The 12,702-nt window shown below is 37.3% G+C and overlaps 1 protein-coding gene across 1 annotated transcript; it reads left to right on the plus strand.

Annotated features, from left to right (window-relative positions):
• Nucleotides 1-5,419: 5,419 nt before the first annotated feature.
• Nucleotides 5,420-6,124, plus strand: LOC108982089. The gene has a single exon (XM_018953372.2). It carries the CDS (start codon nt 5,420-5,422, stop codon nt 6,122-6,124), a length of 705 nt encoding a protein of 234 aa, XP_018808917.2.
• The last annotated feature ends 6,578 nt before the right edge of the window (nt 6,125-12,702 follow it).

Below are 12,702 nucleotides of genomic sequence, written 5' to 3' on the forward strand. Positions count from 1 at the left end.
TATTTCCTCTTCATCAATTGAGGTTCCAAGAAGAGCAAGATCATCTGCTCGAGTTTTGATGGTTTGCATAAATTCAGTGATGCTAAGGGTGCCTTTGGTGGTGTTTTTGAGTTGGTTTTTGATTTGTTTGATGCGGCCATGAGAGGGCTTAGCATAGGTGTTGGCTAGAATTGTCCAGGCTTGTCTAGAGGTTTTGGCTTGAGCTATGAAGGGAATAATGGTGGGTGAGATGGAGCCAATGACAACGTTGAGGATCAGCTGGTCCTGTCTGGTCCATAGAATGTAACTGAGATTGGGTTTGGTTGTATTGGATTGGGTCAAGGTGGTTGGCGGACATGGTTTGGAGCCATCAATATAGCCAAGAAGGTCATAGCCAATGAAGAGTGTTTGGAACTGCAGTTTCCAGGAGAGATAATTGGAAGAAGTGAGTTTGAGAGGAGCTTGAGCAGCAACGTTGATGCTGATAAGAGTTTGGTGTGGCTCATTGGTGTTGAGAATGGTTGCATGGTCAGATTCGATAGCCATGAGTGCCGAAGAGCAAGGTAAGAGAGAAAAAAAAAATTGGATCGGCTTATACTACTTGTGGTTTCTCTGATACCATATCAGATTGTGGAAATCAAGTCACCTTTTTCATATACATTTGCAGCAGTTAAATACACATACGGGATAACAAACATTTGTTTGAGATCCTAAGTCCAAGGAACAACTATTTTGAATGAATCTAAACTAGAGAAACTGACGGGCTTGTTACAATCTGTACAACTGTTGTGAAATGAATTCAAAAAATAGATAACTCAGAGGTTGTTACAATTTGTTGCAATCTTATGACTCATGATATTCTCTTCTGTTTGGTGTATGTTGTCCCATTAGAGTAATCTGATTCTCTTCCCCTCTTTTCTTTGCTGAAAATGATGCTCTTTTATTGTTGAAATTGTACATTGCTATAGTTGGAGGTTTGTGTTGATTTTTACAAATGATCTACCTCTGCATGTTGTCCTCCATCCATTTGTTGAAATGCATGAGTGTTACCTTGGTTGCTGTTATACTCTGCTCTAAGCCATGGACCGAAAGTAAGCTTTGCTGGGGTAGATTGCTGGTAGCTACAGAAAATCTGAGAATGTCCAAGTCTTAAACATGCATAGCAAAAATCATACATTCTTTCATATTTAATGGAGACCCATATTTCATGATTCCCAAGCCTTGGCATCTTGAAACCTTGTTGTAGTGGTTTCGTGACATCTATTTCCACTTTGATCCTTATGAACTTTCTGTAGGCTATCCTATAGATAGGGTCTTCTTCCACTTTGATCAGTTTTCCTAAAGCCTTCCCAATGTTGATTGCATTTTTTTGGTTCATATGATCAAGGGGTAACCTGTGCACTTGTACATTGAACATTGCATGGTTTAAGCAAATTTCTTGGAGAGTTGCACTAGGTGACCACGGCTTTAATATTAACAGATGTCCTTTAAAGTTCCACGGGGCTTGGTTTAGAACTCTAAGTTTATCTTGAGGGGACCGAAAAGTGAATATGAACTTGTTTGTGTCCATGTCTTCCGATAAGGAAATTCTGTATAAAATTCCAAGTTGCTTTGATATATACTAGAGTGAATGGCAAACTTGTTCAAGGGTCTGTCCGCTACTAACCTTCCTACCAAGACTTGGTCTGATGTTGCCTTTGCTGACTCTGGTGAAGGTTGAAGATTGAGATAATGCCATGACAAAGCTTCTGTTTTGGTGATGAGGGAGTCCATATCCATTGCTGATGTCGACTGCAGCTCCTTACAAGTTCTTGTTTTGTGTTGTAGCATAAGGAAAAAAACAAAAAACAAAACTGACTGGTTTATTTTGGTGGGAAGAGAAGAACCGTGGTGTGCGGAGAGCGAGCAGTTAAACAGATGGCCTCTCTCTAGATCCAAATCAAGTAGAAATTAAAATACCATTCCATAAATACTTCTCTTTTAGACGTGGCTATTTTACTTATTTTTCCAAGAAATCTAAGTGAATAATTAGCTAGGACTGGATATATGATCCAATAAGAAAAGTCATTCTCCTTTGAAGTTGTTCTTAATTAATCATGTGCCAGCTGATGATTCGGCCACTTTTGCGATAGAATAAGCGCCTACAGCTAATTAGACTGGGGACCAGTAGTACTAGTAGTAGTCATGAAGTCTTAGCTAGCTCGATCTAGATTCATAAAGCAAGAAATACAATTTATTCATACTCCTACCATGCATGCAATTACAATGAAACATTCATCAAAATCTAGATATGGTCCCCTCCCATTCTCATCGATCGATATATATTTATATATATATATATACACACAAGCTAGTAGTACTAAAACATTCCTTACGTTATACTCCGCCCTAAAACTGGTTGCATGGTTTTTTATTCTTCTTTCAAGGATCAAAAGGCCGTTCTCTAAGCCCGAAAACATCATCATGATCACCTATATATATATATATATAATTAAGTCACATTTTGGCCCTTGTCTTCATGTGGGACTGATGATCATCATTGCTTTCTTGTGCAACTAGCTAGCACCTCGATCATGCAATTGTGCTAATTAAAAGTAGTAGTACTGGAATCATCTAATTAATTTGTTTCATTTTTTTTTTCTTCTCACCAACTACTTATTGTATCTTTTTTAATTTCCTATATATATATATAAAATTTCCCTCGATTGTATGTGGCATTGCGTTCCACGTACAGGCCGGCCAGCATTATCAATGGTGAAATTAAGCATGCATCTTTTAATTTGTTTTGGGGGTATAAGAGTACTAGATCGATCAAGCACGCACTACTACTTATCATGATGACTGGCCTTTATGTTAAAAGCTAGCAGCTTATAATTGCTTGAAGCCATCATTAATAGTGCCCCAACCATCCCTGAAATTAGCAAAATACCATTATCGCGACGTCTAAACTTTTATCCCTCACATTAGCTCCTAATTAAAGCCCGACCCATCCCGAAAGCATTATTTTCATAATCATGTCAACAACATCCCATCTTATGATATATATTAATTCCATTCCATCAAACTAAAAGGACAATTATAAATTATATATATATATATATATATGTATCATGTTATCATTCAACGTCCATTAATTAATTTCCTATATATATATATATATATATATTATGATCATGATGAGAATTAAAGCGTCCCCGCGGCCAAAAGATGGCCACAGAAACCAGTTTTTTTTTTTATATATAACAGGTTGAGATCGATTAATATAGGTGTTTCTTTTCTTCTAGTAGTCCATCATGTGGTTGAGGGCCGGCCGTCTGATTACCGACTTTTTTTTTCTTCTCTTCGTATGTAACGCCCGGCCGGCCATGCAAAAGATTAAAAAAGTAGTTCATATGTACGTGCATGGGTGTATGAGTAGTACTGTAGGAACTAGCTAGAATGTAATTTTAAAAGTAAATTCAAAGCATTAATATTCCTTAATTTGTTCGCTTTTATCAGTTGAATATATAGCTAGCTCTTGTTTCGTTTCTATCTTTATTTTTTCAAGCAATTACTATTATAAACAATGTTAAAATTTAATTTACTTGTTTTGACCAGTTGTATGGTTTGCTTTGGCTATTGTAATAGTACACTTTGATTGGAATATCAAACAACTTGACCTCTCCAATATATATGGTACGTACACTGGAGGAGGAAGTATTGTATATATATATATATATATATATATTTATATCAATAATCATCCATAATATTATGTTTGCCGCCTTGATCGCAAGACATTGTATGAGCTTAAACAAACCTTAATTAGGACTCTGTTCACTCGATTATGTCAATGCGAGTACGTACACCCAAGTTGATATATATATAGTTCATTGTTGACAATTCATTACAATGATCACATTCGTATCATGTGTTTGTCTTAATCTGTGTTGATTATGCATGATAGATCTTCTAATCACACGGGTGTTTATGATTATATCACGTTATAAGATCACTGCTTATCTAAAAAACATGATTTAAGCTAGCTGAAGGGAAATATAGATTTAATTCTTTAAATTATATTCTAAGGTAAAATTCATATAAAGTAAGAAGTGGGAAAAAGTTAAAACTTCACTTGCTTCGAAGGACTTGGTCTATGACATTGTTAAAAAAAATTTAAAGACTTCGATCGATACAAATTTCAGATGATTGTATTACACTTCGATGTCATTGTAGCAAAGTTCTTGAATTTGCTAAAGGCCGCTTCTTCTGCGCCTGAGGTACCAAGGATGGTACGGCACATAAATGCTTGAAAGCAATTTTGTTTCTGCACAAAATAGCTCTTTTTTTGGTCAATCAGATGAGTCGTTTGAATACAAGAATTTTTCTATAAATGGATGTTATTGCTTGGGTGATGTACTCATCCATCGTTGACGAAGCTTCTGGTATAGTTTTGAGAAGAGTATTCTTGGAGGTGCAGAGAAATAGAAAAGTAACGGAGTTTCTTTTTTCTTTTTCTTTCCCTTGAACAGAACTTTTCTGCATGTTTTCACTTTCTTTTGTCCCTTATTTAACTTGTTGCATAGAAATTGGAGGGGAGTGCCATGTGGTGAGCTCAGATATGTGCACATGGCTTTCCCATTCCCAAGCTCTTAGACTGTGAATCAGTAGTGGGGAACCTGCTGTTTTGGGTTTTTCAAGAGAATCAGTTGCAAAGGAACCACCTGATTGGTTTTAGGAAACGAAAACCCAATATTTTAGGAGCAATGGTGCCTGGAGAACTGTGAGTATGAGATATGAGAACAAGCCCGTAACTTTTTCAGCGCAAGTGCAATTTTAAAGAAACCAAATAGAAGGACAGTGTTTTCTTGTGCATGCCAGTGCAGGTACATCTGTAGTTCAAATCTCTAAGAACAGTGCAGTTGGTTTCGTTCTGGTTTCTTCCTTATTCATTCCTTTTTCATCTGCCTATTAATATGATCTGCAGATTCTGTTTCAATCCCACGTACAAAATCTTTCCTTTTTAGCTATGTGTCGCTTCTACTAGTTGAGTAAGAAAAGCAGGGGAGCTTAAATCGTCATTCGATTATTGTTTCTACAAAAGCACGCTATTCTCACTTGCAGTACTGTAATTGCCTTTTCCACCGTACCTTATATACTACTAGATCCATCATCTAGTTTAATATATGGTATCTTTAGCTAGTATGCGTTTTCAACTGCTATTTCTCTTCTTCCCCATGCCCTTGATCCATATCATAGCTTGATCCTTTTAATGTCTCAGTAAAAGTTTTATCTTTTCCATCCATTTTTATCTTCCGTTGATCTCATCTACTGTTCTTCCAGTTCGATAAAAGGAAAAGTTATTTCCTTTTTTGTTGCATCATTACTTTTCTCGGGATAGCAGATTAGTAGGCTACGCTTTTTCTAATTCATGAACCTAAAAAACAAAGTTAAAGATCAAATGGCTTCTCCTTTATGTGTCTTTAGAAACCCACTACCATGGTTTGCTAGTACTCTTGCTCCATTGCTGATTTCTGCTGGTTTTTTGGGGTTTGGGTTCTCTTCTTTGCTCCTTATATCTACAGTATGGGTCCTACCTTTCGTTTACCTCACATTCTCAAAGCACAGACCAGTGGTGGAAGCTGAGAGCCAAGAAGAAGTTTTCGGGTCCGACCAAGCAAGCTCAACGCAAATGGAAGATGTTGTGTCGGAACTTGAGCCAGCTGAGAGTGAAACTCAAACACAAAAGAGAGAAGCCCATGAAAGTGCGAGTGAGATTTATGAACAGTACGCGCTATCAGAGAGTGAATGCCTCTATCACTTATCGACTAGTGAGGAATCGGAAGTTGAGTGGCCGTTCCGAGAAGATGTGGATCAGATCAGCTTAGATTACTCCGACGGTTCAATTTCTGACGAGGAAAGCCTCATTGAAATTGCTCTTCCAAGTGGGCAGTATGTTGGTCATAACGAAGAGAAGACAAAGGATAACAAGAAGCAGATCAAGGTGTCAGATTTCTCTCAGGAATCCATTTTTCAGCCACATACATATTGTCTGATGGAGCTCCTATCAGAGATAAATAATGAGATGAACGAGGAAGATAATATGATCGAGATCGACATATCCATGGGCTCCATAAAGTGTTCAAGGTTTGAGATTGAAGCTTGATGATGATCAGTAAGATCTTTTTGTTTTTGGGGGGGTTACCAAAATTAATAACTACACTGCTGAAGTTTTTGATCCTCTTGCGTGGATTTTGTTGGATTTAGGATGTCATACAGCTTGTATCTTCCTTTACTTCAATTTGTTATAATGTTGTCGTGACTGTGACTGTGACTGTGACTGTGAGAAGCTTGCTTGTGCTCCCTCCCAAACTTTGGATGCCCATCAATGCACTTGTACTATGGCCCTTTGTTTTATGTTAATGCATGCACATGAAAGTAATAAAAAAAAAAGTGGGAAGGCCATGGCCAATCGATGGAATAAATTAATTATTCCACTTGCTATCTCCTTTTTCACTCGTGATCCTTCTTTTTAAATTTGTTCATTTGGCATTATCCAATGTTTTAGAAATATTCTAATAAATTCACTCTTATGTATATATGTCTTTAGAAGCTAGCTAGCAAGCAAGCATAATGATCAATTACCAACGAATTTAATCATGTCGTAATTAAGGTCAGTTTTTAGTGATGGTAATTAGTTGTTAACTATGAAAATTTTGCTTTAATTTGCTTTCGGAAAGACCACCTTTGATCAGCTTCAGTTTCATAAACGCATAACGTCGTAAGAGTCTAAGGTGGCAGTATGTGACACAATTCTTGAATCTAATATGAACACGATACGCAATTAGTGAGTTTGTGTTTGATGTTAACGGATCAGGTCAAAACGGGTTGACCTGTTAAGACACGATTTATAAACAGGTCAATAACGGGTCAACTCGTTTAACACAAAATCAATCCGTTTTGACACGTTTAGAATTTATGTCAAAATTAAAATTTTATTATTGTTAAATTGTAATATTGGTATTTCTCAATATACTTATGTTTTCATTGTTTTATTGTTGGAATTGTAATTTTAAACCTATGCTCATATTTGTGGTTTGTAATATTGGTTTTATTATATGTTAAAATTTGAAAAGTATTTATATATATATTTTTTAAGATATTGTGGTTATTAATAAATATAAATTTTAACTTTTATGTAAAATTATGTTAATCAGATTATCTTTTAATTGGATTATCTTTTATTAGATTTGAAATTATGTTGATTGGATTAGCTAGGAGAAAATGTGAGCCTAAAGCTAAAGGTGGCCTTGGTTTTCAAAGATTTGAGATCTTTCAATCTAGCCTTACTTGCTAAATAGGGATGGAGAATTCTTAATGCTGAAAACTCATTGCTTTACAAAATCTATAAAGCTAGATACTTTCTTAAGGAAAATTTCTTTGACTCAAAATTGGAGGGCAAACCTTCATACACTTGGAGAGAAATTTGGCAAGCAAAATCTTGGCTGCTTGAAGGTTGTAGATGAAGAATTAGTGATGGGAAAACTGCTAAGCTTTGGACTGAGCCTTGAATTCCAAGTTTCAGTAATGTTGCTTTGGCCAATCCTGATAGAGTTGTAATAAATGTGATGGAAACAGTGGATAGTTTATTGGACAGTAATACTAATTGGTGGAATGTAGCAAAAGTGAGAACTCTATTCAATCTAAATGTTGCCTTTGAGATTCTGAAAATACAAATCTGCCCAGGTATTCAGCCAAATAGGTGGACCTGGATCCAAGAGAAGAATGACATGTTCAGTGTGAGAAATGCTTATAGGTTGATAAGGTAGGGGTCATAGAGAATCTCAAGTGAATGTTCGAATGCCAGCACACAACAGGCTCTGTGAAAGACTATTTGGCAGATGTAAGTTCCAAAAAAAATTAAGGTCTTTGCATGGAGAGCTTGTTACGATGGTTTACTAACACAAAATAATCTGAAAAGAAAAGAGATTATTAATAAGGAGGTTTGTTTTTGTAATGCTGGAAATAAAGACTTGACTCATGTTTTGCTTAATTGTCCATCCATAAAAGATCAGTGGGGTAATTTTCTACCTGTTATGCAAGAAGTGGAAAGAAATATCCCAATTTTGGAGGCTGTTATGCAAGTTAAAGCTTATGGTAAAACAAAGTCTTTGACTACTCTTTTCTTAATAGCTTGGGGATTTTGGTATAGGAAGAATAAGACGATGCATAAATAGGCGATACTTCAACCAAGGAAGGTTGTTGAACATGCTTTATCTCTTCATAGGATGTACATAAGGCCGAAGTCTCTTGCAGAGGTTAAGAAGTAATGTGGTTGGAAACCACCTCCTTCTAATTTTCTAAAGCTTAATGTGGATGGGGCTACGTTCAGAAATCAACACAAAGCAGGGATTGGAGCTATACTTAGAGATGCTAAAGGTGAAACTGTTTTGGCTGCTAGCAAAGCTGAATTTTAGGTTGCTGCTCCTGAGGATATAGAGCTCCTTGCTGTCTTCCGAGGTCTACAGTTATGTGCTCATAGGGGTATTAAAAAGCTAATAATAGAGAGTGATTTTCTACTGATTATAAGAGAATTCCAAGCTACAATAGATTCTTCTTCAACATTGGGGATCTTATTGCAAGAAACAAAGAAGTTATTGGCTATTTTTTAGGACTATTAGATTCAACATGTTACTAGGTTAGGAAATGAGGCTGCTCATGGACAGCCTCATTTCCTAACCTGATATGCTTGGTCTGTTGAGTCTATTGAGATGTGGTGGACTAGTTTTCCAGACTTTATCTCTCAAGCAATTTGGTTTGATAGTTTTCTATAATGTCTCTTTCATTAATATAATCAGGGGGAACCAAAAAATCTAGTTTGGGGGGGCCAAGTTAAGAAAAAATAATTTTGGGGTTTTATATAGTCTACTTTATAAAAGCACATTCTAAAACTTAATTTTTATCAAATTTTAAAGATTTTTGGGGGGGGGCGCCCTCCAAGCCTTAAGGTCATTCCGCTCCTGAATATAATGTTCTTGTTATCGAAAATAAAAAAAGTAAAAAAGACATTAGCTATGCTAATTGCATTCAATGTTCTTTCGACAAATAAATGTTATCGATTATATATCTAAAAAAATGTTAATCAGGTTAAATGAATTATGCGTTTTAGTTCAACCCATTTTACATGACAAAAAAGAGTTTACATGAGTCGTGTTGTATTAACATATTTCTAATTAATTATTAAACGGGTCAACATGGGTGACATGACAATGTTGTCAACATAGATGACAATGTAGTTCACCAAGGCATTTTATTCGAAAATGAGAGCTGAGAAATGATTGAAGAGCGGCAATGAAGTCCAAGTTAGAGCTAGCCACGACAATGTCGTCGACATAGACGAGAAGAGCCATGAAGGAGCCATTGTGCAGTTGAGTGAAAAGGCTGTGATCAGCCTTAGATTGCTGAAAACCGAATGTAAGTAAAGCAATAGAGAATTTGGAATACCATTGTCGCGGAGCTTGTTTCAAGCCATAAAGACTCTTGTGGAGGTGACAAACTTGAGTGGGAGACCCTTTTAAATATCCAAGAGGTTTGCACATGAAAACTTCCTCTTCTAAGTCACCGTGGAGGAAAGAATTTTGAACATCAAATTGCCTAAGAAATCAGCCTTTATGGAGGCAACTACCAATAGAGTGCGAACAATGACAAGTTTTGCCACAAGGGCAAAAGTCTCATTGTAGTCGAGGCCTTCTTGCTGTGTAAAACCTTTGGCGACAAGGCGTGCCTTGCAGCGCTCAATACTACCATTGGAATGATGCTTTATTTTGAAAACCCATTTAGAAACGATGGTATGTTTGCCAGGAGGTAAATCAACTAGAGACCAAGTGTTGTTGAGTTCAAGGGCTGATATTTCAAAATCCATAGCCTTGCACTAATGAGGATACTTAACAGCTTCACCATAAGAGATGGGTTCAAAAGAAGCAGACAAAGTGGAAACAAAGGCATGATAAGATGGAGAGAGTTTATGAAATGAACTAGATGCAGAGAGTGGAAAGGATTTACCTGATTTGCAGGGCCCTACCGTGGACAAGGATGAAGAAGGAGTAGCATTGGTACAGGTCTCCTGCAGGGGGCTGCATGGTTTGAGGAGGTGGAGGAACAAGTTGTGAAGGGCATATGTAGTCAGTTAAATTAGAAGGAGGTCGATGAGAGCGAGTGAACCTTCGAGCTAAAGGGGAAAAGGAGATTGGTGAGATGTCGATGGTAGGTGAGGGAGGTGGGTTTTCAGCTGAAGGTGATGGTGATGGTGATAGGTGTGAGGAGACAGGTAGAGAATCAGGGTCAAGTAACTGAAAATTAGGAGAAGGAGAAGGAATAGATGAAATGGGAAGTAAAGAGGGTGTGAAAATGAAAGAGTTTCTCATGAAAGATAACATCTCTTGAAAGAAAAATTTTATGAGTGTCAAGATCAAGTAAGCAATATCCTTTAACATCAAAATCATAACCAATGAATGCATAACTACGTAGATCAAATTTGTGGCAATATTAAGTAGTGGTGGAAGCAAAAGCAAGGCACTCAAAGACACGAAGATGAGAGTAGGAGGGAGGTTTATGAAAGAGGACTTCATATGGAGTTTTGTTGTGGAGAAGTGGGGTGGGTTTACGATTTATTAAGTAAGTGGCAGTAAGAATGCAAGCTGACCATAATTGTAATGGAATGCCCGATTGAAAACGTAAAGCTCTAGCAACATGAAGAAGATGTCTATGTTTCTGTTTACTAAACCATTTTGCTGGGGGGTTCTCAACACAAGATTTTTTATGAATTATGCTGTGTTCGGAATAGAATTCATTCATGAAAAATTCAAGACTATTGTCACTGCGTAAGATTTTAACATGAGTGTTGAACTGAGTTATTGCTAGATGGCAAAAAGATTTTAGACAAGCACGCGCATCAGATTTATTTTTCAGAATATAAACCCAAGTGTAGCTGGAGAAGTCGCCAACAATTGTAAGAAATAAATGTGAGCCATCGTGGGCTGGAATGGAGTGTGGCCCCCATAAATCACAATGCATGATCAAAGCAATTAATAGTAGAATGAGTGCTAGAAGAAAATGGAAGTCTCGTTTGTTTTGTTAGAAGACAAATAAGACAAGGTAAATTTTCATTAATATTCGTATGAGTAGTTACAAGAGGATCTTGTATGAGTAAAATGCGAGAATGGGAGGGATGAGAGGTTGTACAGAGGCTGAAATAAAATTCTGAGATGAGGTATCAACCAAAGCTTGAGGTGAGACATTGTCTGTGTGTAAATGGTAGAGGTCGTGCATCATGCTACCCTTCCCAATCGTTGTCCAAGGAGTAAGGCCCTGGATAAAACACAAGTCAGAGACAAATATAAGACAATAATTCATTCTTTGGCAAGCTTCCCAACAGATAAATTAAAAGTGAAAGTAGGAACACATAAAACATTATGAAGGAGAATAGTTGCTCTCACTTGCACAGTACCAATGTGAGTGACAGTAGCTAATTCTCCATTAGGAAGTTTGACAAAATAGGAAGCTGTGGAAGTGATTTTAGCGAAGAAGGAGCGGCTACAGATCATATGATCAGTAGCTCCTATGTCTATGATCCATGGGGTTGTAGTAGTGGAGGTAGATGACAAACAAAATGAGGTACCAACAGCGGAAGATGTATGAGGATGAGTGGAGAGAACGGTTTGAAGCTGATTTGTAAATAGAGAAGCAGTCGAGTTCTTATTGTGCAACAAGGCTATGAGCTCATGATATTGTTCTTTAGTCAACACAATGTTGAGCTTATTACTGATTTTGGATGTAGGAGTCTCTAGAGAAACAACATTGAGGTGTGGCTTGTGAAACTTGTGACCAGGAGGATACCCATGGAGCTTGTAACAACGTTCAACGGTGTGCCCAGTTATTTCACAGTGAGTACAAACAGGGGTTGTGGCATTTCTAGATTTGAAGCACTGAGCCAAAGTATGACCTGTGATTTTGCAATGGGAGCAATACTGCTTGTCGTGCTTGGGAGAGAAATTATATGGTGCAACTGAGGTGATGAGCTGATGAAGCTCTTGTTGTTGAATGTAAGAAAATACTTTGTTGATTGGTGGGAGGGGGTCAATTAACATAATTTGGTCACGCACATTTGTGAAGGAGTCATGAAGACCCATAAGGAATTGAATCACACAATCCCGTTGGTATCGGTCAGAGATGACCTTTGTTGAGGCACAAGAACAAACAGGTAGTCGGTCGTAAATGGAGAGTTCATCCCAAAGGAATTTGAGTTTACCATAATAGATGCTAACCGTATCATTTTCTTGAGACAAATTTGTAAGAGTTTTCTTTAATTCATAGATCCCAGGACCATTTTGAGGGGAGAACCTTTCCTGTAATTCAAGCCATAACTCACGAGCATCATCAACAAATGCAACGGAGGGATGAAGGGGGAACTGATTGAGTTTTGAAGCCAAGACACAAGCATATCATTGCATCGTTCCTAAAGAGCAAAAAGAGGGTCAGTGATAGAAGGAGGTCTGGAGAGGGTTCCAATGAGAAAGCCAAGTTTATTCTTAGCGCGAAGAGAGCGTTGGATTGATCTGAACCAGGTTGCGTAATTCTCGGTTGTAAAGAGGTCAATGATGAGCAGAGTGTCAAGGTTATCAGAGGTTTCTAGTTGGTAAGGATTGGTTGGTTTACTAAGATCAGTAAAATCGAGTTTGGGAGGCT

This window comes from Juglans regia, chromosome 1, assembly GCF_001411555.2.
Source record: "Juglans regia cultivar Chandler chromosome 1, Walnut 2.0, whole genome shotgun sequence".
Classification (NCBI taxonomy): Eukaryota; Viridiplantae; Streptophyta; class Magnoliopsida; order Fagales; family Juglandaceae; genus Juglans; species Juglans regia.

What these genes read in the sequence shown, in the direction of transcription:
- LOC108982089 (XM_018953372.2), top strand. Translation starts at nt 5,420, where the DNA reads ATGGCTTCTCCTTTATGTGTCTTTAGAAACCCACTACCATGGTTTGCT.